Source organism: Strix uralensis, chromosome 3 (assembly GCF_047716275.1).
Source record: "Strix uralensis isolate ZFMK-TIS-50842 chromosome 3, bStrUra1, whole genome shotgun sequence".
In the NCBI taxonomy this organism is placed as follows: Eukaryota; Metazoa; Chordata; class Aves; order Strigiformes; family Strigidae; genus Strix; species Strix uralensis.
In genome coordinates, this window is record NC_133974.1 from 109,950,898 (window position 1) to 109,977,844 (window position 26,947).

Here is a 26,947-nt window from a genome sequence, read left to right on the forward strand (position 1 = left end):
GCCCCAAACCTCCCACTCCCACCCCCTGATATTAACACAGTGGATAGGGCGAGGAAGAAATATTTCTTTTTTTTTTTCCTTTGATTTCATTAAATATTTTATCAAGAAACATTCACCTTGGAGTCTGCCCAAAAGCACTCAGTTTCAGTTAATGAATTTATTTGTCCCCTCTGGAAACCCTCCACTGACAGCAGTCCCCCCGCTAGCAGGGCACACCCCTGTACTGCAGCTTTACTGGGGTCACGGGGTCGAGCCTGGGCAGCGTTTTGACATTGGCAGTGTTCTTTGTTGGGTGTGGTTGCTGCTCTCAAAAGGATGGGGATGCTGGTGGACGATGGCATGTTGTTTCCCTGCATTGGGTGTGGGGCTTGGTGTCTTGTCCTAACCTTGACCTTGGTTTTCCCCCCTGTGGCTTTGGTGTGCCCATCGGGAACATGGCATGGTCGGGGCAGCTCTCATGGGTGAGCATCGCTCTTTTAGGTGTGTGGGTAATAACGAGCTGTGATGTGAAATAGCAGTTTCTTTTGAAGCAGTCTTCTCTACAAAAATACCCTTGAATTTAATGAAGACTTAGAAAAGTTGTTCCTGAAATTTTTACGCCAGCATATAGATATCCATAAAAGAGCCCTCCCATAAATGGAACAGAAAGGAAGCCATTCGTTTTGGAGTCTGTGCATTTATGGATTGATTTTTACAGAATCCGATTAGTTTCACTGCCAGTAAATGGCACAAGAACTCTTATTTCAAACCAGACAATGTTGAGGTATAGAGGTGGGCATTAGATATCATCCTACCTGTTGCTGTTCAGCTATAGTTCCTGCTTGTGTCTGAGCAGAATATAACTGCAGAGACCAGGAGTGCCAAGCCAATCTTCTTCCAGCTCTTTGGTTAATAAAATCATTAGGAGCCAGGATAACAGAAGAGACTGGCATTACACTGTTTCAACAGCCCATTAAATAGATCTGATGATTTTTGTGCGATGCTGTCTTAAAAGCAAAGAAATACTCTCCTGTAGCCATGACTTCATGCCTACTTTTGAGAAAGCAATGATTTATAAACCTCTTCCTAAATAAACAAGTTACATACAATGAAAAAATACCCCTATAAATTGCAGACTGCTATTCCTCTCCATAATGCAGATGATTTCTGGATTTTTTTTGCCTCCCCCCCTGCAAGGTGGAGGACGGAGCATCCTCTCTCTGCCCAGAGGGCTGCTGCCAGCCTGGCTGTAGCCTGACCGCAGCTGGCACGGCGGCGTGATGCAGAGGCCGTTTACACTTCACCTTCGCGCCGTGTTTGAGCAGCTGACAGCCAGATGGTTTCATAAATAGCCACGTCTCCTTGGACCGAGGATAGCTCACCTTCCAGTGACATTACCAGTCTTGCTCAGATTATTACGAATGAAAATATGCTATTAATGTAATTGCCATTTTTTCCCCCTCCCTATTTAAGCTCCCTGCTTTGTCCATCTCAGGTTTTGCAGCGTAGTGCTTTGACTTTTGTTGATAGGTGGTTTTACTTTTCAATTTCAATTTCAGCTACATTTGGTTTGCAGAATGCGGGGACTTTGCAGTTAAAACCAAAATTGAGCCACACACATTGAAGTGAGGCAGGAAAAGCAGCAGGCTAACACTTTCAGTATTACTAGGTTTTCTAAGGGTCGCTCTACAGCCTGGGAAAAGTGGGCAAATTTGATGTTTCAGATTGAATATGGCTACCCGGGAGCTGAGGGGATGCTTTAGGGGGTGTCTGCAGCAGCCAGTATGCCTTGGGGTGCAAAGTGGCATCCTGATGCTTTACACCGCCCCAGAGGGGACTGAATGATGCCACCCAGCATCACCTCCTCTTCCCCATGGTCCTGCTGCAAGCGCGGTACATTATGGACATATTGAAGGGGACATCAGTAGCGCTGGTGGCTGCAATAGGGATGCACAGCCCATTGTGAGCAACAGGCATCACTCATGACCAAGGAAGACGCAAGCGCATTCATAAAACATTTGCGAACCATTAACCACAACTCTTATTCACTGCTTGAATTTGTCCCTGCCACTTGGGCTGCACCTTTGTGGCCCAGCAGCCCTAGGTGTGTACTTCTCTCTTCCATCCCTGTAGAACTGATGTCAGGATAAATACAAAGAGCGTGGCCTGACAAAGATTAGGAAGATTTCTGTTCTGTTTAAATTAGTTTGCCATAGCGATTTAGTCCTCCTCTCTGCAACTTCCAGCAGCACTGGTAAAGAATAGAAGGTGCCTGGGGCTCAAGATGGGGAGCAGTGTGGCATGGTGAGCGGGGGACACTGCTTGGCCACACAGGCATGTCAGTCTCCCGCTTGGGAAAAGCGAATCTGCGATGCTTTACTGGACTTTTTAGAAAAGGCAAAATGATATGAAAGTTATATATATATATATATATATGTATGTTTTCCTATATATAGGTTTTCTGTAGCTGAGAGGGAGGGAGGGAGTTGTTGCCGAGATCAGCATTGTAGCCTCAAATGCTGTGTGTTATTTAGGCAGCTGATGCTGCTGGTTTTCAGCCTCCTGACCACAGACACAGAAGTGTGTTTTAAAGTAATTTCTCCTGTTTCACCTCTGTGGGCTGCCTAGATTACCCCTGTGTTGAGGTCGAGCTTGTTGCAACAGAGACAGAGACTTTGAGGATGTCACTGCAGACAGAGGAAAGGACATTTCTTGGGGGGCTGGTGGAATAAAGGAGAGGGATGTTAATAAAAGAGCCTGGTTCTGAGCTTATCCTCTCCCTGGCTTTTACCTTACTGCTCACCTCCACCTGCTGCATCTTGCAGGCTGTGGAGGGAGAGCGCCATCGGGGTGGACAGTGATGCCCGACCAACAGCCCAACTGTTCCTCCAGCCACGGCAGGCACCTGCCAGCCCAGCCTTGCTGTGAGTTTTTTCCTGCTTTAATATTGGGGAATAGTTCCTGGGGTTGGAACAGCATGTGGCACCCTTATTCCTGGGCAGCCTTGGACTTCCCTGCTGGTCCAAGCGAGGAGCTCTCTTGCTCTGCCTGGGGACCAGTGAAAGACTTGGTAAGCCAGATCAGTGCTGAGCTCTCAAAAGTGGTGCAGATGTTTCAAGCTTGCCCTTTTCGCCATATGTAATTTGTGAAGCGTGGCGGAGGCTGGGAGCCACGTTTGGGGTGGGTTAGTGCCAGGGCACCTTTAAATTGCAGGGTTTGGCTCCTGGCAATAACAGGATCTTGCTATAACATCTGTAGCCTAAATTTCAGCCTATTCTAAGGTTTTTGAGTCTATTTGGAGCTGGGATTGCATTTTTTTGATTTTTTTTTTTTTTTTTAAGCTTATGTTGGACTGTACCCGAAGAACTGCCATGTATACCTGCAGCTCTGGGAGAGGCCAGTGTGGGCTAACAGCTTATAGCACATTCCTGGTGGATTTACATCCCATGGAGAATTTCTGGGCCACTGTGGGCAACAGTCACTGTCTCTGCACTTTAGCTGCCCCACCAGGATGTGGAGAAGGGATGGGGAGCCCTGAGTGAAGCTGTGCTGTGCCCCAGGGTCACAGGGCGGTGGCTGAGGGGAGCTCCCCATAGCAGCCACACAGCTCTGCTCTTCCCAACGAGGGTAGGTATGGCCTGGGAGCATGCAAAAGCTTGCTTTGCTACCTGCTTCACCCACTCTGATGGTTAAAAGCAGCTTGGTAGCTCCCCATGTAAGGCTGTAATGAAAATTATGCTCAAAACATGGCTAAAATCACATCTCTCTTGCCCTTTAATTATTTAATTTATTTTCTATATTTAACGTGCTTGCTCTTCGTGAGTCAACTGAATTTTTGTGTAATATTTTTTGCTCAAATATTTATCTGTGTTGGCGGAGGGAACATTTTAAAATAAGCCTCGCAGAGCTCGCCCTAGATGCCCTAGTGTTTCTTCTGGCTTCTGCTATTGAGCCAGAGCGGTTACTTGCTTCACATTTCCCATGTTTTCCCTGCTGCTTCCAATATCGATAAAATATTAAATTGAAACGCAAAGAAGAGTTTTAATTTTATTTCCTGTGTTCACCACTTCTGTCTCGGAAAGTAAGGGGCTGGTGGGATTAGCCTGGTGCTGGTGGCAGAGCCCTGCTCTGGCAGCGTTGACTGCCCATTCCCATTTGGCATCGCTGGTGCCAGGCAGGGCGTGTGGAATACGCCACAGTGAGCCTGCCGGAGCTCAGCTGTGGTGCTGGAAATAACAGAGCCCCTGCCAAATGCCTTGTGGAGGGGAAGAACATCTTGTCCTTGTGTACCAGGACCCTGGTGCCTTTTAGCAGCCTGAACTTGTATTTTCAAATAATGAGGCTTTTGCTGCTTGTCTTTTTGTAGTCACATTTAAGTAGCAAGGTAGAGGACAGGACTGTTGAACAGCCTCTCCTGGGTGACTTGTGCTTGGGTTTTACAGTGCTACTGGTGGTGCTCGGGGAGCACAACTGGCCCCATAGCAAGCACCAAGGGCTGGAGTGTGGTGGGCAGGTTAGTTGCGTTGCTGGTGAACCATGGGTGGTCAAGGAGCAAGAGCAAGCAGGGTGCTGCTGAACGAATCTCCAGCAAATCCTACTTGCTGTTTGTTCCTGGCCATCTCAGAGAGGTGGAAATGGTGCAGAGGTGGGACATAGGGTGATCGAGGCTTTGGGATGGCTGCTCTGCGAAAGTAGGCTTGGGCTGCTTAGCCTGGGGTGGATGAGGTGGGTTATGTTGGAGATCTGGAAGATCATTGATGGCAGAGAAAGGGTGGATATGCTTCCATCTCTTCCAGAACAAAAGCTGGGATCATCAAAGGAAGCTGTCAGGGGCTGGTTCAGTGTGGATGGATGCAGGATGTTTCCAGAGCCCTCTGCAACAGCATCTTCTGGCTGCTGAAAACCTGTGTGGGTTCAGCAGTGACTGGACAGATGCATGGGGAAAAAGGGCCATGCAGGTGTTAAACGAGAAGATGGGAGGGTGCTCAGAAGAGGTGTCACTGTGCTCACTTGCCTGTAGTTTTCCCCAGGTCTTTGCTGTCAAGACTCACATCAGAGATGGAGTATTTAGGCAGACGTGACCCAGCACTGCTGCCTTTCTGAGCAACCCTTTTGTGTGTGGCTGTCACCTGGCCTCCCCGGGGGTCACATTTCCCTCTCCATGCCCCCAGCGCATTGCCAGGGCAGCTCTGTCCATTCAGCTTGGAGGTTCTTTGCAGAGAAGGGCGTGTAAATGAGCAGGAATGTGCATGCATATATATGAATATACACTGATATATTTAATTTACCACATCCCTGTAAGGAAACTGGGCTGCGGAAATCTGGGGCTGGCTGTGGAAATGAGCAGCTCGGCAGGGAGGGAGCTGTGGGCACGCAGGTCCTTTCCACCTGGGGTGTGGAGGGAAGTCTGCTCTAGGGCCAGATGGGGACCGAAACCCTCATCCCTCCCCCTGCTACTCTGCACCACTCTGCTGGCTGCATTACGTGGTGCTGACCCTCATGCAGGAAATACCAACCCCTGGACAGGCGCTGCCATGCGTGCACTGCCTGCACCTCACCCTGCCTGATTGATGCTGCTTGCTGGGCAGAGAGCCCAGGAACAGGTCAGGAGTTGTCAGAGAGGAGGAAGCCTTTTAAAATAACTTGATTCCTTTAGCTTCACAAGACTTATTTTTTTTCTCTTCTCCTCCGAACACCACATTCCTCCACTCCGCACTTTTAGAGCCAGGTGGTACAACCGGGTACAACCTCAGTGGCTGTGCCTGACTGGGATGAGACGCCCTGCTGACGTGGGGAGCTGGGCAGGTGGTACTGCTCCCCGTCCAGGACAGGGCGGAGGGTGCACCCCTGCCACTGGCACTGCCGAGCATCCTCCTCTGAAGCGTTAAGCGGTGTTAGAGATGGCTTACAGGGACCATAGCACAGCACAGACCATTAGTCTTGCTGAGTGCAGCTATGATCGTACTTAGTGCTGCCTTCCTATCTCTTGTTGCTGAACCATAGAGCACTTTGCAACGATTAATTCAGCATGAGACTCTTAAGTGAGCATTATTGCCCCTGTTTCAGAGCAGACATAAAGGTTGCTGGCAGACCAAGAGCAGAAACTATCTGCCATACAGAGGTTCACCAGCCTAGCTGTCACAAGCCACCAGTACCTCCCTCTGGCCTTCTTTTGTTTCAGGACTTTTTTAGGTCCATTTTGTTGCCCTTGAGATATTGTTCCTCCTGCTGCAAGAAGCGGGGATGCATTCAGCTGCTGAGCTGTACCTGGTAGTTTGGAATTAAAGCTCTCTTTGCCTGCATAGGAGAAAGTCTTGGCTTGTGTAACCAGTTATTTCTGGTGTGTCTCTCCAGGCGTCTGCGTTGATGTGGGCAGCAGCAGCAGCATATGCTGCCGGCTGCGAAGGGATCGGTCCTGTTGCCATCTGCGCGCAGGCTTGCTGGGGCTGCGGCGGGCGTTGCAGCTGGGGCTCTGCGTCCCTGCCTTTCCTGGGGCCATGCATGAGCCGGCGGCAGGTCACCCCACTCAGAGCTGAGAGCCTCCGGTCGTGTGTCCGGAGCGTGTCTTACGAGAATTTTTTCTCTTCTGGGCTCCGAGGGCAGAAAGAGTATGAAAACGCTCAGCTGGAGCTTGCAATCTGGACGTGCCTTTACAAGCAGTAAATCAAATATAAAAGCAGTCAGGTGGGGTTATTTTAGAGCCGTCAGGAGCAGTGCTGGTTGAGATGCTCAAGCCAGCCTGCCCTGCAGCTGGTAGGACCTCTGCACTGACTGCTGTGTTTTTGGGAAGTGTCTGTGAAGTAGCACATCTGCTCCTCTGCAGATCTTCTCCATCCACAGAGCTTCTGCCCCCCACTCTTCCTTCCATGAGGTGTTATGGCTTTTGCTTACTCTGGCATGCCTATAAAGGCCTGAGTGTTCTGAGCCCTTTGCATCACCATCTTCTCCCCTCCATTTGAAAGTATGCCATGGCTGGTGCCAAGGGCAAGGGGAGCAAGGGGAGGTAGAGGCATGCCTGTAGCTGGGAGGAGAGAGCTGCTGAGGGATGTAGGAGAAGGTGAGGATGGAAAAAGACCCAGGAGGAGAAATGAGCCAGTGGATGCCCAATGTTAAGGGAAACAGCATCACCAATTTGCGGCTTGACTCGTGCTTTCAGGACCATCCAGCCCACAAAAGGGTTTTCTTTCATCTCCTGTTATGCAGAGGTGGTGCAAGACATCTCCCTGTGGTGGTGGGGGGCCTCCCTACTGCTTCCACTCCCCACCTGCCCTGGTTTCCACCAGGAACTGGCTGGAGCTCCTCTGCAAGGAGAGTCCCTTCCCCCTCTAGCTGTGGGCCATCAGGTGCTGCAGCGGTATATCCAAACCTGTGGGCAGAGAAGCTGCATTAGCCCAGACTCAGCCATACCCCTCCTTTCCTCTCCTGTCTGGCCAGAGTTTAACAGCATCTCATTTCCTTCCGGCTGGGAAGACTGGCTCCTCATTTCTTTGCAGCTACTGTCAGCAGCAAACACGACCTCATTTGTATTATCCCGCGTCTGATCCCACCTAATCCTTAATGCGGTGCTGCTGGCAAGGGGAGCGTGTTGCTGCAGGAGCAAGGGGGACCAAAGGCGTGCGGGATGAGCTGTGGCCTAGCCGGGTGGTGGGGCTGCCTGAAAGTGGGTCCAGCCTCTGCTCTCCACTCCTTGCATCGTGTGGGGTGCTTCACCTCTCCCTCCTCGGCTTGATGAGAACAGGGACCTTTACCTTCAGTAGGTATTGTGCAGCTTCTGGTGGAGCTAATGTGTCTATCCGGTGCGAAATGCTCTTCGTTGAAGAGAGCATCAGGCTGTTTCAGTGCTGACTCTTTGAGTTTGGAGATCCTGGAGGTGTTGCCTATCAACTTGTTTCTGGTAGATGAGTGGGCAAGCCTTGTGCGGTGATACCTCCATGCTGCTATGCCCAATGAATGGAGCATGTTTTGACTTGCTACCCAACTGGGCTGCAAGAAGCTGTACCATGCCCACAGCTACCACCCCCTCAAAGCCCAATGCTGCCAAAGCATCAAGAGCCAACAGATTTAGGGGGGCCTTATTTCTGCCTTGATTGCAACCCTGCCACTGGCTTGTATCACACTTGCTCTGCTTGCCCACATGCATGGTGCCTCCTCACATTGCGCACTAATACAAAATGCCATCTATGGCAGCGCTTTGATGTCTGCATTGAAGAGGACAAGGTTTTGGGGTTTGACACATTGAGGTATGTGGCAAGGCTCACTGCCTCCAGACATGGGTTGGGCATGGTGGAGCCTAGCAGGAGTGTGCCGGGAGCTGTTAGCCATACTGCTTCACCGCGGTGGAGAAAACATCTTCCTGCGTCAGGCAAAGCGGCTGGTGCATGCCCAAGCAGGAGCTGCCCATCAAGACTTTCATGCTGTTTTCATGACTGATGACTCCAAAAGTTCTTTTTCCTTATTGCAGTGAAGCATGTATGTATGTGTGAGAGAGAATCAGTGCCAAAGGCAGATTTTCTTTTTTTTCTGATAACACCACCAAAGCTCAGTACGTGGTTACTGGTTTCCATCCAGACCTGCATGCTCTTGGGATGTGTTTTGAATTTGCTGCATCAGGTGACTTCGCAGTAGGTTTGATTTTTATTTTGAATGGGCTTTTTTGTATTCTTTTTGTTTGTTTGGTTTTGTTTCCTAGAGATGTGCAGAAATATTGATCAGATGTTGCCAATGTGTTGGGGGAAGGGGGAAGGGAAGGTTGTACTGTGTCTCTGGGCTGTGACATAGCAGTGCTTTTTGAACCACCTGTCCTCCTGGGTGTGAGATCTCCAGTGATGGGCCCTTGGTGGTAACACAGCTGTCCTCCAAATTACAGATGTCGTTTGCTACAAGCCCAATTACAGCTGTCATTGTTTTGTTTCCCCTTGCTTCTGTTTTGCATCTCTCATCTTCCTAGCAATGTGGGGAGCTGTGCTTATACGTTTGCATGAGCACAGCAGGAGGGGACGGTGGGATGTGTGTCCATGCTCATTTGCCTACTTCTCTTTTTGGGAAGGATAATGCTGCTTAAGCCTGTCCCTCAAGAGAAGCAGGTGGCTTTTGCGCTGGCAGAAGGGGGTCTTTGCTCCGGAAGAAGCTGTGATTCTTTCCCAGCACCATCTCTTCTCTCCTCGTGGGGATAATTTTTGGGGAAAATTTACCCTAAAATATTGCTCAGGCCTTGATATGAGGTTAGGCTTATGTCATCCTCAGGCTGTCCTTGCTGCATGGACCTTCCATGTCCCATGCCCTGGCTCCCAGACCCAGCTGCAGCTCTGCTCAGGCTTTGCTCGTGTGAGCAGCAGTGCTGTGCTCCGGTGAGGTGGCCAGGCCCTAGAGGTCTGCCTGTGATCTGCCTGGCCAGGCCACACCAGCCATGCCCTGCCTCTGGTCTCCCCTGACCCATCCCCAGCTAAACCCACATCATCCCACAGCGCAGCACTTTTTTGAGCCTCCCGCAGTGCCTGTGCTGGCGGCTGGCAGGGGCCTGCAGTCCTTCCTCTCAACAGGCTTATTTATTTTCTAACTCACCATACCTTGCTACAACGCATTTCTAACTAGCCAGGGTTTGGGGTTTTTTTATTCCTATTACTGAGCTGAGATAGGAGAAGGTTGGGTTGACACATACGCTCTAAATTATGCTGCTGTATCTCTGGTGCTGTCAGTCATGTTGCTCCCAGGCCAGGGATCTCGCAGACACACCAGCAGCAGGTACCTAAGGATCAAAGGTTTAGATCAGTTCTTGCTGTCACAAATGTTTTATATCTAATTTCTCCTTGAGGAGAGTTGTGGGGAGGATGGGCTGCCAGCTGGGTAGTACATGTACCCTGGAGCATCGTTGCCGTGACCTGAGCTTCATCTCCTTCCGCCTGCATGTTGAGGACCAGCTTGAGGTTACAGAAACGCCTGCCTCTCTGCAAAAGGGGTGTGTGTGTGAGATGAGGAGGTGGGTCACCAGTACTTTTTGATAGTGGGATGGTATCTGACAGGTGGGCACTGGTGGGTTCCATGCTCTGGCTGTGCAGTGAGGGTTTGCAGAACACCCCATGGGTTGGTACTCCACAGCCCGTGCTGCCCCTGCGAGCTGCAGAAAACCCACCCCTGGCTCCTGCACCCTATCAATGTGGGGTAGGGCAGCCCACATGTTTCTGGTGGTGCTTTTAAATGCGTTGAAGAGGTGGGGCTCCGACCAAGAATTTTCCCACTGGTACCATGGTAGCTGCTTGGTGTGGTTTGGGCTGGCCTGGCCCGCAGCACGTCACTGCACGGTATGCATGTGCCAGGAAAGCCCTCCGAGAGGGCTTGGGCCATTTTGGTTAGTCACCAGCAAAGGTTTTCTTCCCTCTTCCCACTCTGCAAAGAGTGAGAGATGGGAAGAGAAAAGAAGCCCTTGTGCTGGAGCTGCTCGGCACAGGTGATGCTCCCTGGGGAGCCTCCCACCAAGCGGGAACCTTGTGAGTTAATTGTAGGAGCAAGGAAACTGAGGCACGGCTGGGAGGGAGCGCAGGGCTTTTCCAGAGCTGGAAATCAAGTGCAGGAGTGGGGAGTTTTGACTGACGGCATTTGTTCTCCTTGCTGAGCCCCTTCCCTGGAGCAGGTTGTGCCTTGGTGCCCATTTGGTAAAGCTCTGCTCCTCAAAAGCAGTTAGCTGACCGAGGGTAGGGGAAAGGCAGGCTGGTGGCTTCCTGAACACAGCTAAAGCCATGCATATAATTGCTTTTGTGTATTTGCAATTATTTTATTTTGCTTGGATGTCTATTTTTCTAATCTCTAGGGGTTTTTTGCCCCTGTTAGAATAAACCAAGGTAAAATAAAGGCTGAGCTTTCCTTCCCTTGGAGGCACTTTTCCCTTCACATTAATACGCTGCTGTTATCCATCGCTCCTTGTTGCTGCTCAGTTTGGAAGGGCGGCTGCTCAGGGAAGGATAGTAGCATTAGTTTCTAAAGCTGTGTAAAGATCCCCATGAAAGCAATTACCAGATGGATTACCCCTGGCTTTGCTGCTGCGAAAAGGCCGTGTCGGGTCGAGGATGCCGAGTGTATTAACAGCACGATCTCTTCCTTGCTCGGGAGGTGTGGTTCGGATTAGCCGCCTGCTTTTTAAAGGGCTGGGGTCAGAGCAGGACTCCAACTGCTGACTCTGTTACCCTCCCTCCCTGCTCCCCCTTCCCCCTCCCTTTCCCCCTGATGTGCCCAGGCTGTGCTCTGGCACGTGGGATCCCCAGCTCTGTGGGGAAGAAGGAGACCTCCTCTGACCTCCGAGATGCTCAGGCTTTGTGCTTTGGTAGCAGCTTTGGCTTTTATGCAGAAGGACGAGCAAAGCTCAGCAGGAGACCAAGTGCAGCTATGGGCTCCTAAGTACTAAATCATCTGCTGCTCCTGCTGAAGCCTGGGAAGGCTGGTTTGACCTTCATGGCTGGGAGACAGCTCATGTCCATCCTGAAAAGGCACAGAAGGAAAACAAAACACCGTCTGTCCACGCAGGAGCTCCCTTTTGCCCCTCTATTTATCCACCATGGGTCTGGGCTCTTCCCAGATGCATTTGACCTCTGATGATTCTGGGGGTGAGCTGAACCTGGCTGGCACAGGGGGGACACGGGATGCTGCTTTTGTTTCTTTCCTAATTAGTGCCCCGTGCAATTGCCGCTGACCTTTGGGGAGCAGCTCTCAGGTTTGCGCACGCTGTGCTGCCGAAGGATGGTGGCACTGAGTGGTGGCGATGGGCCGTGGAGGGGCTGCCCGTGGTGCTCCGGTTAATGCGGCACAATGGCTGCAAAGATGCTCTTTGCCATCTCCCGTTGCCCCAGCGAGCCCAGAGTGGGAGTGTGACAAGGGGACTCCCCCTGGCAGGGGCAAAGGCACTTGGGGGAGCTGGCATCAGTGAAGGATGGAGAGGGCTTGGGGGAGCTGCAGGTGCCCACCACTGATGGGACCAGCAGTGAGTGCACTGGTGGGGGACTGTTGCCATCAACCCAGGGGGCTCACCATGGACTAGAGCTGCTGCCAGAGCAGAGGTTTTCCAACTTTTTTGTTTGTTTTAAACATGAAATTAAAAAAAAAAAAAAATCTTAGTAGAAGCAGAGACTCTCTTGTAGACTCTTAAAACCTATTGGTCTTGTTCGCAGTCCAGAATTACTGTTTGCAGACCCATTAGAAGAGTTCACAGGTGCCAACAGGCTTAGGCTGGCCTCGCTCATCCTTTCTTGGGGGACTGTGAGGGAGTCCAGAAGATCTTCTCTGATGGAGGCTTGGGAAGACTGGTGCAGCGTAAGCACAAGCAGTTGAGAGTGAGCAGTTGAACCGAGCAGTCCCACAGCATCTCAGGGGAGCTGTGGGCAGGGGGAGAGGAGATGACCAAAAATCCTCTCCGTCCTCCTGCTTGGCTCCCAGCACAGACAGAGCTGGGTCTTCTCTTTTCTCTAGTCAGCAGCTTGGTTTGTGCTGACCTCCTAAATATTCAGCTCATTATACACTGTAACGTATAAATAAAACAGAAGCAGGCAGCAATATTCGCCAGGAGGATATAATCGGCTTCCTTTCCTTTTTAATTATACAGGATTTGTCTTTATGTGTCAGGCTATCCTACAGGCTAATTTATTATTTTAAAGAATTAAAGTCTGTGTTCTTTATGCAGCGCTACCCTTCTGTACACACCTGATTTGGGGGCTCTAAGAAGGAAGAGCATCTTTCCAAGTGGGGAATTTTGTAGCTGGATGTTGTTTCTAGAGGTCAGTGGCCTGGATCCTGCGCTCCTCTCCATCATCACAGGGAGGCAGGAGGTTCCTCAACATGTTGGAGATGATAGGAGTCACCATGGGGATTCCTTGGGATCTGGGTGGGGTGCGTGATGCTGGCCAGCAGCATGCATTGCCGCTCCCCGCATCGAGGCAGGACAGTGGCCAGCTGGCGGATAGGACCACTGTCCACGCGTGAAGCTCAGGCCCAGGCTGCCTGCTGGAGGTGGGGGTATATTTAACCTGGCACCACTGCTGGTGTGGTGAGTGCTTGCTGATAAGTGTGGTGTGAACTCTGAGCTGACTTTCTCCTAAGGGAAGCCCTGGAAACAAATTTGGCCTTTCATCAAAGCAACGAATCTGTCATCTTCCCCTCCTTGCAACTCAGAGTCCCCTGCTCCTGATTTGCAAATGAATTCCCCATTTTGGTGGCTGCCCTGGCCATCCATTTTAAAATGAAAGCTTTGGTGCCCTTACTGGAAAAAGCATCAATAATTCTCTGGTGGCTTTTCATGCTGTTGCATTTGGCTGGAGACTTTAGCAGATTTAAGCCTCTGGAGGGTGTTTCAGACTGTGTATATCGTTTACCACAGATACAGACAAGAAGATACACAAAGAGCTGGTTCTAGCCATGATTGACTTAGCAATGGCCCAGCTGCCCTAGCCCTGGGTCAGCTCCTTGCACTGAATCAGTGGCAAACAGCCTGTGCTGGTGATAGTTGAGTATGGGGGTGATGAGAGGAAGACACTGAAGAGCTGCCTTCAGAGTCTGAATGGGGATGTTTCCATCCAGGCAGTGGTTGCAGCTGTAGTTCTTGAAGGTCAAGTCTTCTTCCAGTTCCTGAAGGTCAAATCTTCTTCCATGGCCACTTTCCAGCCTTTGTCAGTCCTGTTGCCTGATGCAGCAGGTGTCTTGATGGTATAAACATGTGTGTGCACCACAGGAGAGAGCCAGATGCTGCCCCCACAGCAGTGGGTGTTAGAGAGGGGGGCTTGGAGGTGAGACAGGTAAAGGAAACTGAGCAGTGGGCAGGAAGGGCAGCAAAGGTGGTGATAGCATGGCCTTGGCCTCAGGGCCAAGTGAGAAGGTGGGACACTTACTGGAAGGTCCTCAAGGACTCGTGTTCCCTGCTGAGCTAGCAGAGGAGGAGGCAATGCTCCATCCTTTGAAGATGGAGCAGCATGCCTGTGGATGTGCCTGAGCAAGGAAAGGTCAGTGGCAGTGAGAAGCTTAATGGTGAGTGCTGAGAGCTTCTCCAGGGACCTCAGCTGCAGGACAGACTTTGCTGGAGAGATGCTTTGCTTCAGTTAGGTATCTGTATTAATATTTTATTTGATTTTTTTTTTTTTTTGTTCTTTCTTCCCCCAGCAAGTGGGGTCGGAGCAGACTCAGATCTGCAGGTCTCCCTTGAGAGGCAGTAAATTGCCTCCAAGCAGTGGGAGATGCCAGTCCTCCTTGGGGCAGGGCGGGATCCTGGCAGATGCCTGGTATGCTGCCCATCCCTGTGGGGTCCTGGAGATGCTGCCACCAAGGTCCACCTGGGTGTTGTGCCCAGGTACTGGTGCAAGAGGAAGAGGAGCTTCACCTCCCTCAAATAAAGGAACTGGAGCTAAAATTGCCATGGGGCAGAAGACTAATGAAGGGCAGATGATAGCTGAGGACCAGAACTAGCTCTGTTTCCAGTGCATGGTTGGTGTCAGCACAAAGCTGGGGAAGATGGCACTGAGTCAGTGAAACAGTTAAGCAAGTACTTAACTTCAAGCACTTTAACGGGGGCTCCTGGCTTGATTGGCTTGGGAACTGTGCAGTTTGGGGAAGGGGGATAAGAGGAAGGAGGTGTGGGACATGACCCTTCCAGGGTCCATGCTGGTTTGCTGCTGAGCGGTACCTGATGCCCTGGAGGACGTGCTGCAGGATGGGTACGAAGCCTGTTCTCCAGAGACCCACAGCCTGATTTGGACAGGACGAAGACCATGGCCATGGTGCTCTGTCTCCCCCTTGTATCTTGGGGATGAGACCATCGGGATGCACAGCACTGTGCACATGGGGCTCAGCCAAGCTGGACTCTCGTGTCAGAAAAACTACACCAAAGCTTGACTGAAGGATCTTGTACCTCATATTCTATCTGGGCAGTTTGGGAAGACAGGGAAGAGGACGGAGGCTGTGTGATGCTACCCTGCTTCTTTCTTCTCTGGGGCTGCTGACCCTCTTAGCATATGTGCTGGCACCAGGGGTTGAGGAAGGATGAGTCCTACCCTGTTTGAAGTATTATAATCCTTTCAGATGGCATTAGCACCTCGGCCAGTAACAGCTCTATAATTGAACCTCCTGCTTGCAGGGGCCCTGCGCTTCAGTGAGATGTTTAAATCTCATTTGTATAATGCCTGGTTGCAACTCCTGCTGAAAGATTGCCCTCTGCCTCCAGTGCCCCTGGGCTGTGCTGAACGTGCACATGTGGTCCAACTGTCCAAAGGCAGAGGAGCAACTGAGTGCAGCCAGGCAGCAACATGCTGCGTGGCACCTGAGTTTCTAGAGTTTTCGCTTGTTTATTGAAGCTGTTGCTAGGCTGATGTATTTTTTTTTATTTCCCCCTCCCCTCCTTTTTTTTTTTTTTAATGCCTGAGTCCCAGGGAAGGTAAGACAGAGGCTCAGTGACAAGTGCTTGGTCAGGGATTATGTAGGGGGGAGATTTTCCAGGGAAAGCTGGGAGTGAGGGGGGCTGAGGTAGAGGCACATCTGGCTGCTGCCAGACCCCCTTGGGTCCATCATTGCACCTGCACAGGCAAAACCCCTTTGCCTGGCCAAAGATTTGGGCTCCCTGGCAAACCCAGCGGGCGGGCTGGTTTGGGTTTGCTGCCTCCTGAAAGGATGTGCATGGTGCAGGTCTGATTCACCTCAGTCTAATGGCAACACTCAGCAGTCCCAAAAGAAAAATGGCTTTTATTTTAGCAAAGGCTTATGTTCTCTATTTTAAAACAGTGTCATGAAAGAAGAAAGTGAATCAGACTCCGCTTCTGGCTTGTGCCGCCCACTCCTTTTCTTCCTGGGCAGCTGGAGGCTGGCCCTGGGGACCAGTGCGACTTGCCCATCCCCAGTCACCACTGGCTCCGCTTGGGCCAAACTTTTCACCTGAAATGCCCTTTCCTCGCTGGGCCACTTCACTGTGGCCAAGGTGCTGGCACAGTGCACTGGCCCCCTGCCCAGTGTCCAGCCTGCTCTGGCCTCCCCTGCTGGCACAGGGTGCCAGGGGCTGCCTGCGGGTGCAGGCAGGAGGGAGCAGAGCATCCCGTGGGGATGCTGTGGGCCCACAGCAGCAACTGGCTGGGTCGCTCGTTCCTCCTTCCCGCTCCAGCAATCCCCGCTGTACTGTAATCACACAATTATCATGCCATTAAAATGTCATATTCGCAGAAATCCACATAAACAAGGCATTAGCAGTTGCCAGAAAATTGTAGTTTTACTGCTAATGACCTGCTCTCCCCCCGTAGCACCACTCCTTTTTCTTTTAATATTATTTTTTCCCCTTTTTTTGATTCTGAGCTGTGATTTAAGAGGCAGATGACGAATTACATCTTTGCACTGAGAGGCTTTCGATCTTTAATGTACAGTTGCAGTGAAAAGCTGCCTCTGTGCTTGCTCTGGGGGTTTGCTGTTTGCTCTTTGGGGGGTGTCTTTAGCAGGCGGATTTGGGGATGTTTTTGGGAGGTGCTTTTAGCAGGCTAGTGAAGGAGAAAGCTCTCAGTGAGCCCTGCTCTTGGCTGCACACTGGTGTGAGATGGGAGCTCCTCCCCGCAATGAGTTTTGTCCATGTCTCTTTGCCTGGGGGGTCCCTCTTGTTGAGCCTCCTGGGGACCCCCACAATGTGGTGTCGGAAGGGGTGGCACTTGTTTGCTGAGAGTGGCTGGTTACCCTTGGATATTTTTTTCTCTTTTTTCCTGCAGACTCGTTGAGTCTCTCAAACTCTTTTAAGCACTGACTGTGTTTCCTATAATTAATACCAACCATTAAACTGCAATGTTGAAAGAGAAATTACCTAATTCTAAGGAAAAAAATGAAAATTTATTACTAGTACATGAGAGAAAATGAATATGAAACTTGGAGAGAAGAGCCCTGTAGAAGATAAATAGAAAGGCAAGTTGAGTATTGACTTGATCCTTTTCTAGTGCAGGGTAATTTGGCTTTTAAAGTGAGTTAGATCATAATAAATTAAATTTAGATTTCTGCACATCAGTTATTTAACTCCCAAGACAGAATTCTGGTGTGAGGAAGAGGTGATAATACATGGAGGAAATATTATAATGAAGACCTTACCCAGTAACCCGTAACTGATGTGCTGTCCCTGGGTGAGCGAAGGGGATTTCTCCTTACGCTTTAACTTGCTTTCCCCGTCCCTGATCCAGCACCGAGAAACAGGCGAGCCCCTGTGTGTGGTTGGGCAGGTCTCCTGTCTCCCACTGCTTGCGTAGCTGGGAGCTTTTCATCCGAGGCCACTGCCTTGCTTTCCCTCACTGCTTTGCACAGTTATTTTTTTGCAGAGGCTGGTGTGTGCATGTGTCAGAGCATCCTGCTCTGATTTCGGTTCACCTTGCGGGAAGCTTGGGATGGAAAGCTGAAGGACACTCAGAAGATTTGGACAGGAGATGAGGATTGAAAGCAAATGACAAAACCTGGGTATCTACTTCTGGCTGAGAAAGTTAACCCCATCCCTGGGCTTGTTTTGTGGCCATATAGTGGTTAAAATAACTCTTTAATTCTATTTGGCATCTATTTGCTTTTGATATTTAGGAACCATCCTACTGATACCTTTCCTGACCCAAAAAGGAGAGCCTGGGTGAATCGAAGTGGGCTGATGTCTTTCAGGTGGAGATTTCACGGCAATACTAGTTATTCACTGCGCTGTGAACCAAGAATGTAATCCTTGGATGCAAGGTATATCCAGAGCAGGATGAGAAGCAAATGCTGTGGGATAAGGCACTGGCATTTGTCCATGTATCCATTTACCGCTGCAACCCCCCAGTAACAGGATGGTAGTGAGATTAGTTGAATGCTGGGGAAATGCCATCCCAGACCTCAAAGCACGTGCCAGGACCCTCCTGTGTGCCGACTCCCTGCTTCTGCTGGCCTGGCCAAGAGCCTCGCTGCCCTGCAGCATGTGCAAAAGTTCCAGTTTTCCTGGAGCTGTGGCTGCCCGTGGGAATCTGCCAGCCCTCCCACTCGAGCTGTTGGATGCTTGCCCATCTGCACCTTTCTAGCTGATTCCAGGCTATTGGGTTTAACAGACATTAAAAAAAAAAAAAAAAAAAGTATACATCCAAGAGCCTTAAGTGTTATGTGGCCGCTTTTAAAAGTAATTTATCTTCTTATTAAGTTTGATAAAACCAACTTTTACTTTTCTTCACAGCATTAAAATTTAGGGACTGCAACTCTGCAGTGGTTGTTTTAACGGTGCCAGGCCCCTCCAGGGTCATCATGAAATCTTATAAACATCAGACTGTCGGTGGCTCTGCGATGCAATCGGCTCACTTTTCCCTGATCTTTTACTGTTGTGGTAAATCATGTTTTGCAAGATGCCTTAGAAAAAACATAAACAATATTTATCACCCTGTGTATGTCGGTCCTCGCAAAAGCCCACAGGCGGGTTATGTATCCTCCTTGTAAACCTCCTGCGGTGACCTTACTGGTTTCATAACTTTCTCCCAGCCTTGAATAACTTTCTCCCGGTCCTGAAAAACTTTCTCCCAATATGGCTGGTGCTCTGGGGGTTTCTTCTGATCTTCCCTGCACTGGGGTAAGTGCTGGAGGAGCTTTGGAGAAGGCCATAGGGTCACACTGGAGGAGGATGAATACGACCCTGTATCTGGAAGCCCCTGCATCCCTGGGCTCTGTTGGCTTGTTGGGGGTGCTTATGTCCTTCTGACCCAGGGCAGTGTGGGGCATCGTGTGGCTGGAGGCGCCCGGCTTGGTCCTGCTGTGGTTCACTTGCAGGAGCCAGTGCTCCCTCCTCCCCTTCCTATGACTACAGAAAATGCGCTGCCAGATGCGAGTAAAATCAATTACAGGATAAAAATCACCCGTTTCAAAAGCTTCATTTTGCACTATTAGCAGGCAAAATCGGCTTTGAGATGGTGTGAACTGAGGAGGGGGAAAAAAAAGGAAAGAAGAAGAAAAGATCAATTATTGGATAAGATCACAATTTTCTTTAGGGCTGAGATGTCTGTAAATGTTTACATCTCTCCATGTTACACGTGGGCTGAGATCAAAGAGGTTGTGCTGCTGTAACGATGAGATCTTATCGGTTCTGCATTGTGCTCGCTGGCTCAGGCATCATGCCGCCAGGGAATGCTTAAACCCCTTGACAGCATCAAGTTGCTGAGGGATGCTTAAACCCCCTGATGGCACCAAGCTGCCAAGGGATGCTTAAACCCCCTGATGGTTGTCGGAGCTGTCAGGTAACCCCGAAAAACAGCTCCTCCATCCTTTTGGACGGGGGGTACAGCATGGGTCCATGCTTGCTTGCTCTTCCCCCTGCATTAGGGCTGAAGTCCTCGGTGGGAGACTTGTGGCAAAGATGGACTGAGATCGGGCTGGGAGGATGACGGCCCCCTTCTTTCAGGGTCCAGTTGCTGGAGCCAGCCCTGGGGGCAGGGTACAGCTGTGGAAACGTGGGATTGTGCTTGATGAAACTGCTCCTGTCTGATGGCCCTTTCCTGCCTGAAGGGTTACAGGGGCGATGGGGCATGTGGTGTAAAATACCTTTGTGTTTTGGCTGGAGAGAAATGAAAACCCTAATAAGATCTTTGTGCTTTTATATTTCTTGAAACGGTGCTGTTTGAGAGGGGGATCCACCAGAGACATGAATTTGATTTCAAATTAGTCATTTTAAATTCAAATTGGCAGGCTCTCTTTGACGTGCTGTTTCAAGACCTAAGGAAAAAAAAAACCCTGAAGACCTAATGAGGCTCCTTGTTAGCCTGCTCTTGCGATGCTTGTCTGCACCGTGGGGCCGACCGACCTCCAGAGTGGGGTCAGGTGTCCTCTGGTCTCTCCTCTGTCTAACGGGGCTGACTTTGTGCGCGCAGGGCTCGGACGTGGACTGGGACGACCTTTGGGATCAGTTTGAAGAGCGGAGGTACCTGAGCGCCCGGAGGTGGAAGGGTGGAGAGGACCCATACCGGCTCCATGCCTTTAACCAGCGGGAGAGCGAGAGGATCCCCAGTGACCGTGCCGTCCGCGACACCCGCCATCACAGGTTCTGCCTCCCCCATGGTTTCTCCTGATCTTCCTCACAAAACTTCGTTATATGGGTGGATAGTCCCATTCCTCTTCAGGGCCATGGTTTTGGGATGCTAGGTGGGTCTGGGCCCTTCACCCACACCCAGTGGGTACACTTGGGATTGGTTCTGCCTGGGTTGTATTTTTAGGATTGAGTCTTTCACTTTACTTGATTTCTTGGCATGTCTGGCAGTCCTAAACCTGTTAACTAAAACCTGTATAAATTATTCCAGGACCACAGGAAAAGAAAGGAAAATCCTTTTCTTTTTCCCTTCAGAAAAGTAATGGGTGTGCGAGAGCACATCTCCATGATGGGCAAAGTCTTCACTGGTGCTGGGAACTCTTGCTCTCCAGGGGATGAAATGAGATGGTGCAAGGGGGGGTAAAATAACTGTTGAGCCCTTACTTTGCTCTGCAGAGAGGAGTTAATGTGGGAAATAAGGGACTATTGCTGAGTGAGGGGGAGAGAAAGGTAAGAACTCGTTGGATTACTAGCTGCTCCAATACCATTGAGGTCAAAAATATCCTCGACACCCAAAGGAACTCTTGGGACAGGCAGGGAGGATTGCAGTGAGGGTTGCCTTGTGGGACCTGCGTTCCCTTGCTGCTGTCAGCATGAGAAGGGCAGGGTGGGAGTTTTGTTGTACCCTCGCTTACCATGAGAGCAGCTGTAGCCTCCCTCCAGTCACCTCTCCAAACTCATCGGGGAAGAGCTGCCCTCGTGGCTGCAGGTTGTTGATGGTCGATGGGGTTAATTGTTAGTCTGCTGGACAAAGTGATTCCAGAGTGTCCAGCTGGTGTAGGAAATGCTCCCAAGGTTCCCCCGATGCAGTTTTCCTCCTTGTCCTCCAGGGCACAGCGTATGCCTGGCCCCCACTGGCAGTCCCCAGCCCACAGCTGGTGCAGGCCCTTCCCGAGGAGCTGTGCCTGGCATTATGTCCCAGCCCGCTGGCAGTAGCCGTCTTCTACTGCTTTCTCCTGGGAGCTCTTTGGGGGGAAGTCCTGCTCCAGTGGGAGCTCTGTGCTGGACCCAGCCATGGCACCTTGCTGCCCACGCTGCCCAGGCTGCACCTTGCTCCCAGGTCAGAGCGACTCAACTCCTGGCACCTGACCTGGCACCTGAATTTTCCGTATTCCAGTTCAAATGCAGCACTTAGGCTGAAATGCTGAAACAGCACCAGTTTTTCAGCCCTATAGCAAGCAGTGTGCTTATTTATTTATTTATTTATTATTTTAGCTCCTTTTCGTAGTAAGGACCAGATGCTCCTTTCTCCGGAGAGAAGCTGTCAGCCCTGACGGACGCCTGTTATAACTGAGCAGAGAGTGAGCGTGCTATTCCTGGAGAGAATTAATGCCAGGGATATTAACCATCTGCCCTATTAAAAGGGAAGATTGAGTCGGCTGCCCCCTCACTGTACCCCTGCTGCACGGTGGCAGCCACCTTGTTCCTGGGCGGGCAGATGCGGCCCTGAGTGCTCCTGTGAAAGAAAAGTTCTCATTAAGGAGGAAGCGAGGGCACAGCACGTGGGAGGGGCTGGGGCTAATTGCATTTGCTTCCAATTTCCTTAACCCGGTAATTGGATTCTGATTTATTGAATATGTCTGAACAATGCTGCGGATGATGCACCATTAGCCGAGCATTAGAGTGGCCACGGAGGAAATGGGGCTGCTGGGAGATCTGGGGGAGGCAGGCGCTGATGGGGGGGGGTGGGAGAGGGAGAAGGGTCTTGGCATGGTGGTTGAAGGGGAGAGAAGGGTGCAGAGCTAAGCCCTATCTGGAAAGATAATCCTTGCTCACAGCACAGGTGTTCCAGGAGCTGCCGCAGGCGATGCTCAGGCACTACTGTGCAACTTGGGAGTGGGTCTTGAATGGCCCAGCAGAGCTGGGTAGGAGAGCATGGATGAGCATGGCCTGCTCTTGGAGCAGGGAGAAATTGCTGATGGGTGTGCAAGAATGTGTAAAGAGAGTCCAGCATGGGGTTGACTAGGAGAGGTCCCTGCTGCGAAGCAGAGAGCGGAGTACCATGGACTGGGCTATCATGAGAGATGGGAAACCCCCAGGGCTCATGCTGCGTGACCTGCTGGAGGCTGTGCTTAGAGTCTTGGTTTGGATGGGAAACCTGGCTTAGGCTGCTTTGTGTGAGCCAGACTGGAAGTGCTCAGGCTTTCTTGTTTGAGAGTGAACCCAAAGAGTTAGACCTCAATTCTTTTCCAGCTGACCTTGGGGGAAGGTACATCCTAGCGTGGGCCCCACACCAAGGGGCACTGCCATGACAAGGGGCTCCTGCCCAGCTCACACAAGGGTTAGGAGGCTTTGGAGAGGGTCTTACCTGCCTCTGCAGCTCTTCCCTATGAGCAAGCATGTTCTCCTTCAGCCTCTCAGCTGAATGTTGTTGCCTGAAGCAGCTTGCTCTGCTCTGCAACCAGGTTTTCAGTGTGTTTGCTCTCCATCTTTTATCCCCTCTGTATGACGCATGGCAGCACTGAGACTCACAGACCTGCAGACCACCGTAATGCCCTGAGACCAGCACCTCGCAGTCCTGATCCTAGTACCCGGGATGTGGGAGTGCTGCTCCTTAGAGCCTCTCTGTGGGGTGTTTTTCACCAGGATGGTTGCAGATTTCCTGGAGTTTTCTTTGCTAATCCAGACAAGTATCTGGACTTGCCAGCAATAGCTGAATATACAAAATCTGGCAAAGTCTGAGCAGCAAGCTCCTTGCCAGAAGGTCATGGAGAGGGCAAATATTTTTGGCGGGGTAGGATGTGGCACTGAAAGACAGTTGCTTAGCAATGTTTGTTGGATTGATTTTGTTTTTAAATTGCAGCCAGTGGAATAGTTTCAGATGGAGAGGAATCACAGTGCTGCAAGGAATCAGAGCTGGAGAAACCATGGTGGTTCCCCTTGCCTGCCTCCAGCCAGTGCAGGGCTGAAAGCCTGTGCTCGATTTGCGGGTGATTTCAGCTGGGGAAATGCCATGGCTTCCATGGGCCACGTCATGTCCCTTGGCCTGGAAGATCTCACAGCTGAAGCATTGCTGCTGGTGACCTGCCTGCATTTCCCTGCCATTAACTGTGTTCCTGGTTGCACAATGACTAAGGTCTTGGACCATGTGAAGGGATGTCTTTCTCCAGGAGAAGACCATGTACGGTCCCATGGTGGTTGTATTCCATCCCCACCAAGAATCAAAGTTAAAAAATGCCTGTGACCACAGCAGCAGGCTGGATCCAGATCCAGTGGGCATGTCCACATCATGTGCAACCAGCTCATGCCTCTGGAGTGGGTGGCTAGTCTGCCTCCGCTGTGGTAGCCACATGCCATTGGGATTACCTCATCGCCACATCCCACCTTCTGCAACTCCCACCGGCAAACCGCAGGACCAAAACGTCAGCGAGTGAGTCAGTGCCAGGCGCACACACAGGGGGAGAGGAGCTGAGGTTTCCAGTATTGCTCAGCAGCTTGGAAAGCCGACAGGGAAGATGCGTCACCCCCAGCCAGAAGATTTCGTCGTGATGGCTCCTGGGCTTTTTCCATCTGTGGCAGACAGCTCCCGGGGAGGCCGGTATTCACCACACGGTTGCTCCATATGCTGCTTAGGCTGACCTCCGCCTCCCAAACGCTCCGTTAGGTTTAATAGATGTGCAGATGCTGTTGTGGCTGCCAGGCTAGGCTGGGACCACGAGTCGTGGCCAGCACCAACCTGAGCTGGGATTTGTGCTCGCTGACGGTGGCAAAGAAGAGGTGGAATAAGGGACAAGGAGAGTAGATGAGAGGGTAATGGCTGGAGGAGAGGTAAGAGCCTCCAGCAGACTTCTCTAGCTATTTCAAATCATGCCAGCCAGCCTCAGGCATCCCCTGCTGCCTGTTTTCCTCTATTTGTCTTGCTTTTTTCCTCCACAGCGCCAATATGTGTTTAGAAGTGCTGTCTCAAGAGCTGGTAGAGCAAGGGGGCCAGGGAGGGAGCCCTCTCAAATCCTGGCCTAAGGCAATAATACTCTGAATTTTTGAAGCTCCCTCCCTCCCTGAGTCCCAAATGCTTTACAAGAGGCCCTACCTACCCAGCTAAGCTTGAATTTTACAGCTGCTTGAGGGGGTGCATTTGTGTGCGTATGTGCGTGTCTGAGAGAGAGAAAGCAGCTGCTAAAATCAAGTTGTGATTGAAATGCGAGGCTGGCAGGGATACTGGCAGATACGAAGATCAGGCATTGCGTTGTCTGGTGAAGATGAGAGCATTCTGGCAGCCCAGCGGCCTGGTCATGCCAACCTGTGCCCCCTAGAAAAGCTCTGCCCTCACAGTCTGTCCTGCTCCCTTTGTGAGGAACAACACACACCGTAAGACTTCCTCCAGGTTTCCTCACTCAAACTGCAGTGTGGTGCCAGCTGGAGAGCATCTGTTGGGTGGGAGAGCTGCCCAGGACTGGTTGGTGGATCTGCTCGTAGGGATGGAGGGATGGGAAGAGGTGATGGGTGTGATGTTACCCTGTGGCAGAGAGCTGCTGTTTTGAGTTCTCAAGGTCCAGAAAAGCCAGGATTTCAGCCCCGAAGCACTACACACTGCAGTGTTATTTTTACCCGTTAATTGCAGTGTGCATCCCAAGGGTGCAGAGGCTGCACATTCAGCATTATGTTGGAGCAGCTCTAGTTGGGGTAGTTGAAAATACCTCACTGTGCTGTGCATGGGGATGGCCAGGAGGAACACATTGTCCCCAGGGTGGTCCTGCCTGTGCCAGGTGTGGTACCTGTGTACACGGGCCCATGGGGCTGTGTGTGCATCTCTGCCTCTGCACACCTTCCACGTGTCCCTGTGTCCCATGCGAACACATTTGGCTCACGGCATGTGAAAGTGTGTGTAGATGTCCACGTGCAGATTGCGTGAGGGCAGCTGTATCTCATGTAGCTTTTGAAGTGGCTCTGTTTTTGGCTGACTTGATGACTGTATCCCAGGAGTGGAAAGCAGTCAAGTGCACTGAAAATATTGTAATATCTTCTTGGAAGTGAAGAGTTGAAGAGGAGAAAAGTAGATTTTGACAGCATTGCCTTTGGCTTAGCATGTTTATGATCCCCTTGGACTTCTCGCGTTGCCTTGTCCTCCTTTAACTTCCTTGCCCACTAGACCAAACCGCTTTGAGATAAATCAAGATGAACACTGGGTCTCAGCAGCTAGAAATGCATAAAACCCCACATAGGGATTTAGGCATCATATTTTTCTTGCCTGGTTTCTTCAGAGTCCTCAAACTTAATGTCTGGAGAATGACATGTGTGGAAAAGCCCATCTTATTTCACAGGCAGGACAGAGGTGGGTCTCTGCTCTGCTCTGCCATCCTCAATGGTACCTGAACATCAGACCTGCAGAAGCAGGTAGGTACCTAGCAGTGGCCAGACCCCCTTTGAATTCGAGGGAAGGTTTGCAGGGGCATTACCCAGATGGACCTTGAGAGCAGAACCGAACCTAGAGGTTTTCCTGGTCTGTTGCTGCCTTTCCCTTTGCTGAGTCCATACGTTTCTCACTGTGGCCTCTAGATTGTAGCTGAGCTAATCCAGTTTCCTGTGTAATGCAGACAAAGTCCCGAGGGATTCTGTTATTTTTAAAATTTGCTTATTCAGGCAGTGTCTTGCGGGTTGCTGACTCTGGATGCGCTGTGTTGTAGACCAGGGCAAGAAGTGGCGCGGGGACAGGTGTGTGTGCACGTGGTCTCCCTGCACCTGATTGTGCTGGGTGCATCTGCTTGGGACAGAGGGGTGGTGGGACAGCAGGGAGCCGGGGCATCTCGGAGCAGAGGTGCCCTGAGAGTGGTGGGGGTGGAGGAACCTCTGTCCATGAGGATGGATGGAGCTGTACAGTCTAAGATGTAAAGGAAGGAGCCAGGTGAGGAAAATGGGGGAGAGGGAGTGCTCAAATGCTGCCACATCTCCAGACTCAGAACTTAATATGTTCTGTAGCTTCTAGTAAAGCAGTTGGGCAGCTGAAAGTCAGTGATAGAGAAAGCTGGAGGAGGTGTCATCATGCAGCCACATGTGTGTGCTGCTGGCCTTGCTCTGTCCTGCACCCTCTTGTGTGAACTGAGGGTCCCTGTGTGGGTGCTCCCCCATGAGAAGTGTGTGACACCCTGGGGAGAGCGGGCTGGCAGCACCTTGTGTGGGCTGCGGGGCTGGATGCAAGAGGGTATGGGTCTCTTGATTTTGGGGTTCGTTATTAGCTGCTGTGTGACTGCCAGCAATATCCCAAAGAGTTTTTCTGTCCCTTGATTTGTTATTCCAGCTGTTACACTGTTCTCTGGGCAGAGCCAGGGTATTTGTGATTTCATTACAAAATAAGATTTATCACATTTGGGCAAAGACCTGTATGCGCAAGGGCTGTCCCTAGATCTCTTGCCTCTAGAGCATACTCTGAGGCTGAATTAGCTGAGTAAGAGAACATCTGGGATCCCCCTGCCTTTAGTCTTGGTCCCCTTATTTCTAATGACAGGCAAGAGCACAGCCATGACCCTGCAGGCAAGCAGTTACACAAATGAGCGGTGGAAAACACATTTGAGATTAAAGTGTCTCCATTAGGAAACAGCATGATTGCTTCCATCTCTTGGACAGCAGACCCCAAGAGGTTAGTGCTCGACACTGTGTTTTTCCATCACCTCCTTAGGTTGAGATCTCTGGGGATGAAGATACGATAACAGTCCATCAAGTAGAGCAGGGGCTGGCATGTGTCTTGGGGATAAACTAGAACCACCTGGATTGGCCAAGGTTTTGTTTCTGCTGTCAATCAGCTGGCTTTTATGACCTAAATTTGAAACTTTCATGGGCTGGGCAGTGTCTTCAGAGAGAGACTTGCTCATGCCTCTGCTGTGCAGCTTGGTAACCCTTTGCTTAGCTAGCACAGGTTAGCAATGTGAAAGAAAATATCTTAATATGTTCTGTAGCTTCTATTAATGCAGTTGG

General features: G+C 50.8%; 1 protein-coding gene across 1 annotated transcript in view; it reads left to right on the forward strand.

The window, feature by feature from the left end:
- The window catches only part of GALNT14 (polypeptide N-acetylgalactosaminyltransferase 14), a 103,439-nt gene that overhangs the window by 16,953 nt on the left and 59,539 nt on the right, over positions 1-26,947 (forward strand). The window contains exon 2 of the mRNA XM_074864866.1: positions 19,824-19,993. Coding sequence (XP_074720967.1) covers positions 19,824-19,993 — 170 coding nt within the window. The remainder of the gene's footprint in view (positions 1-19,823; positions 19,994-26,947) is intronic.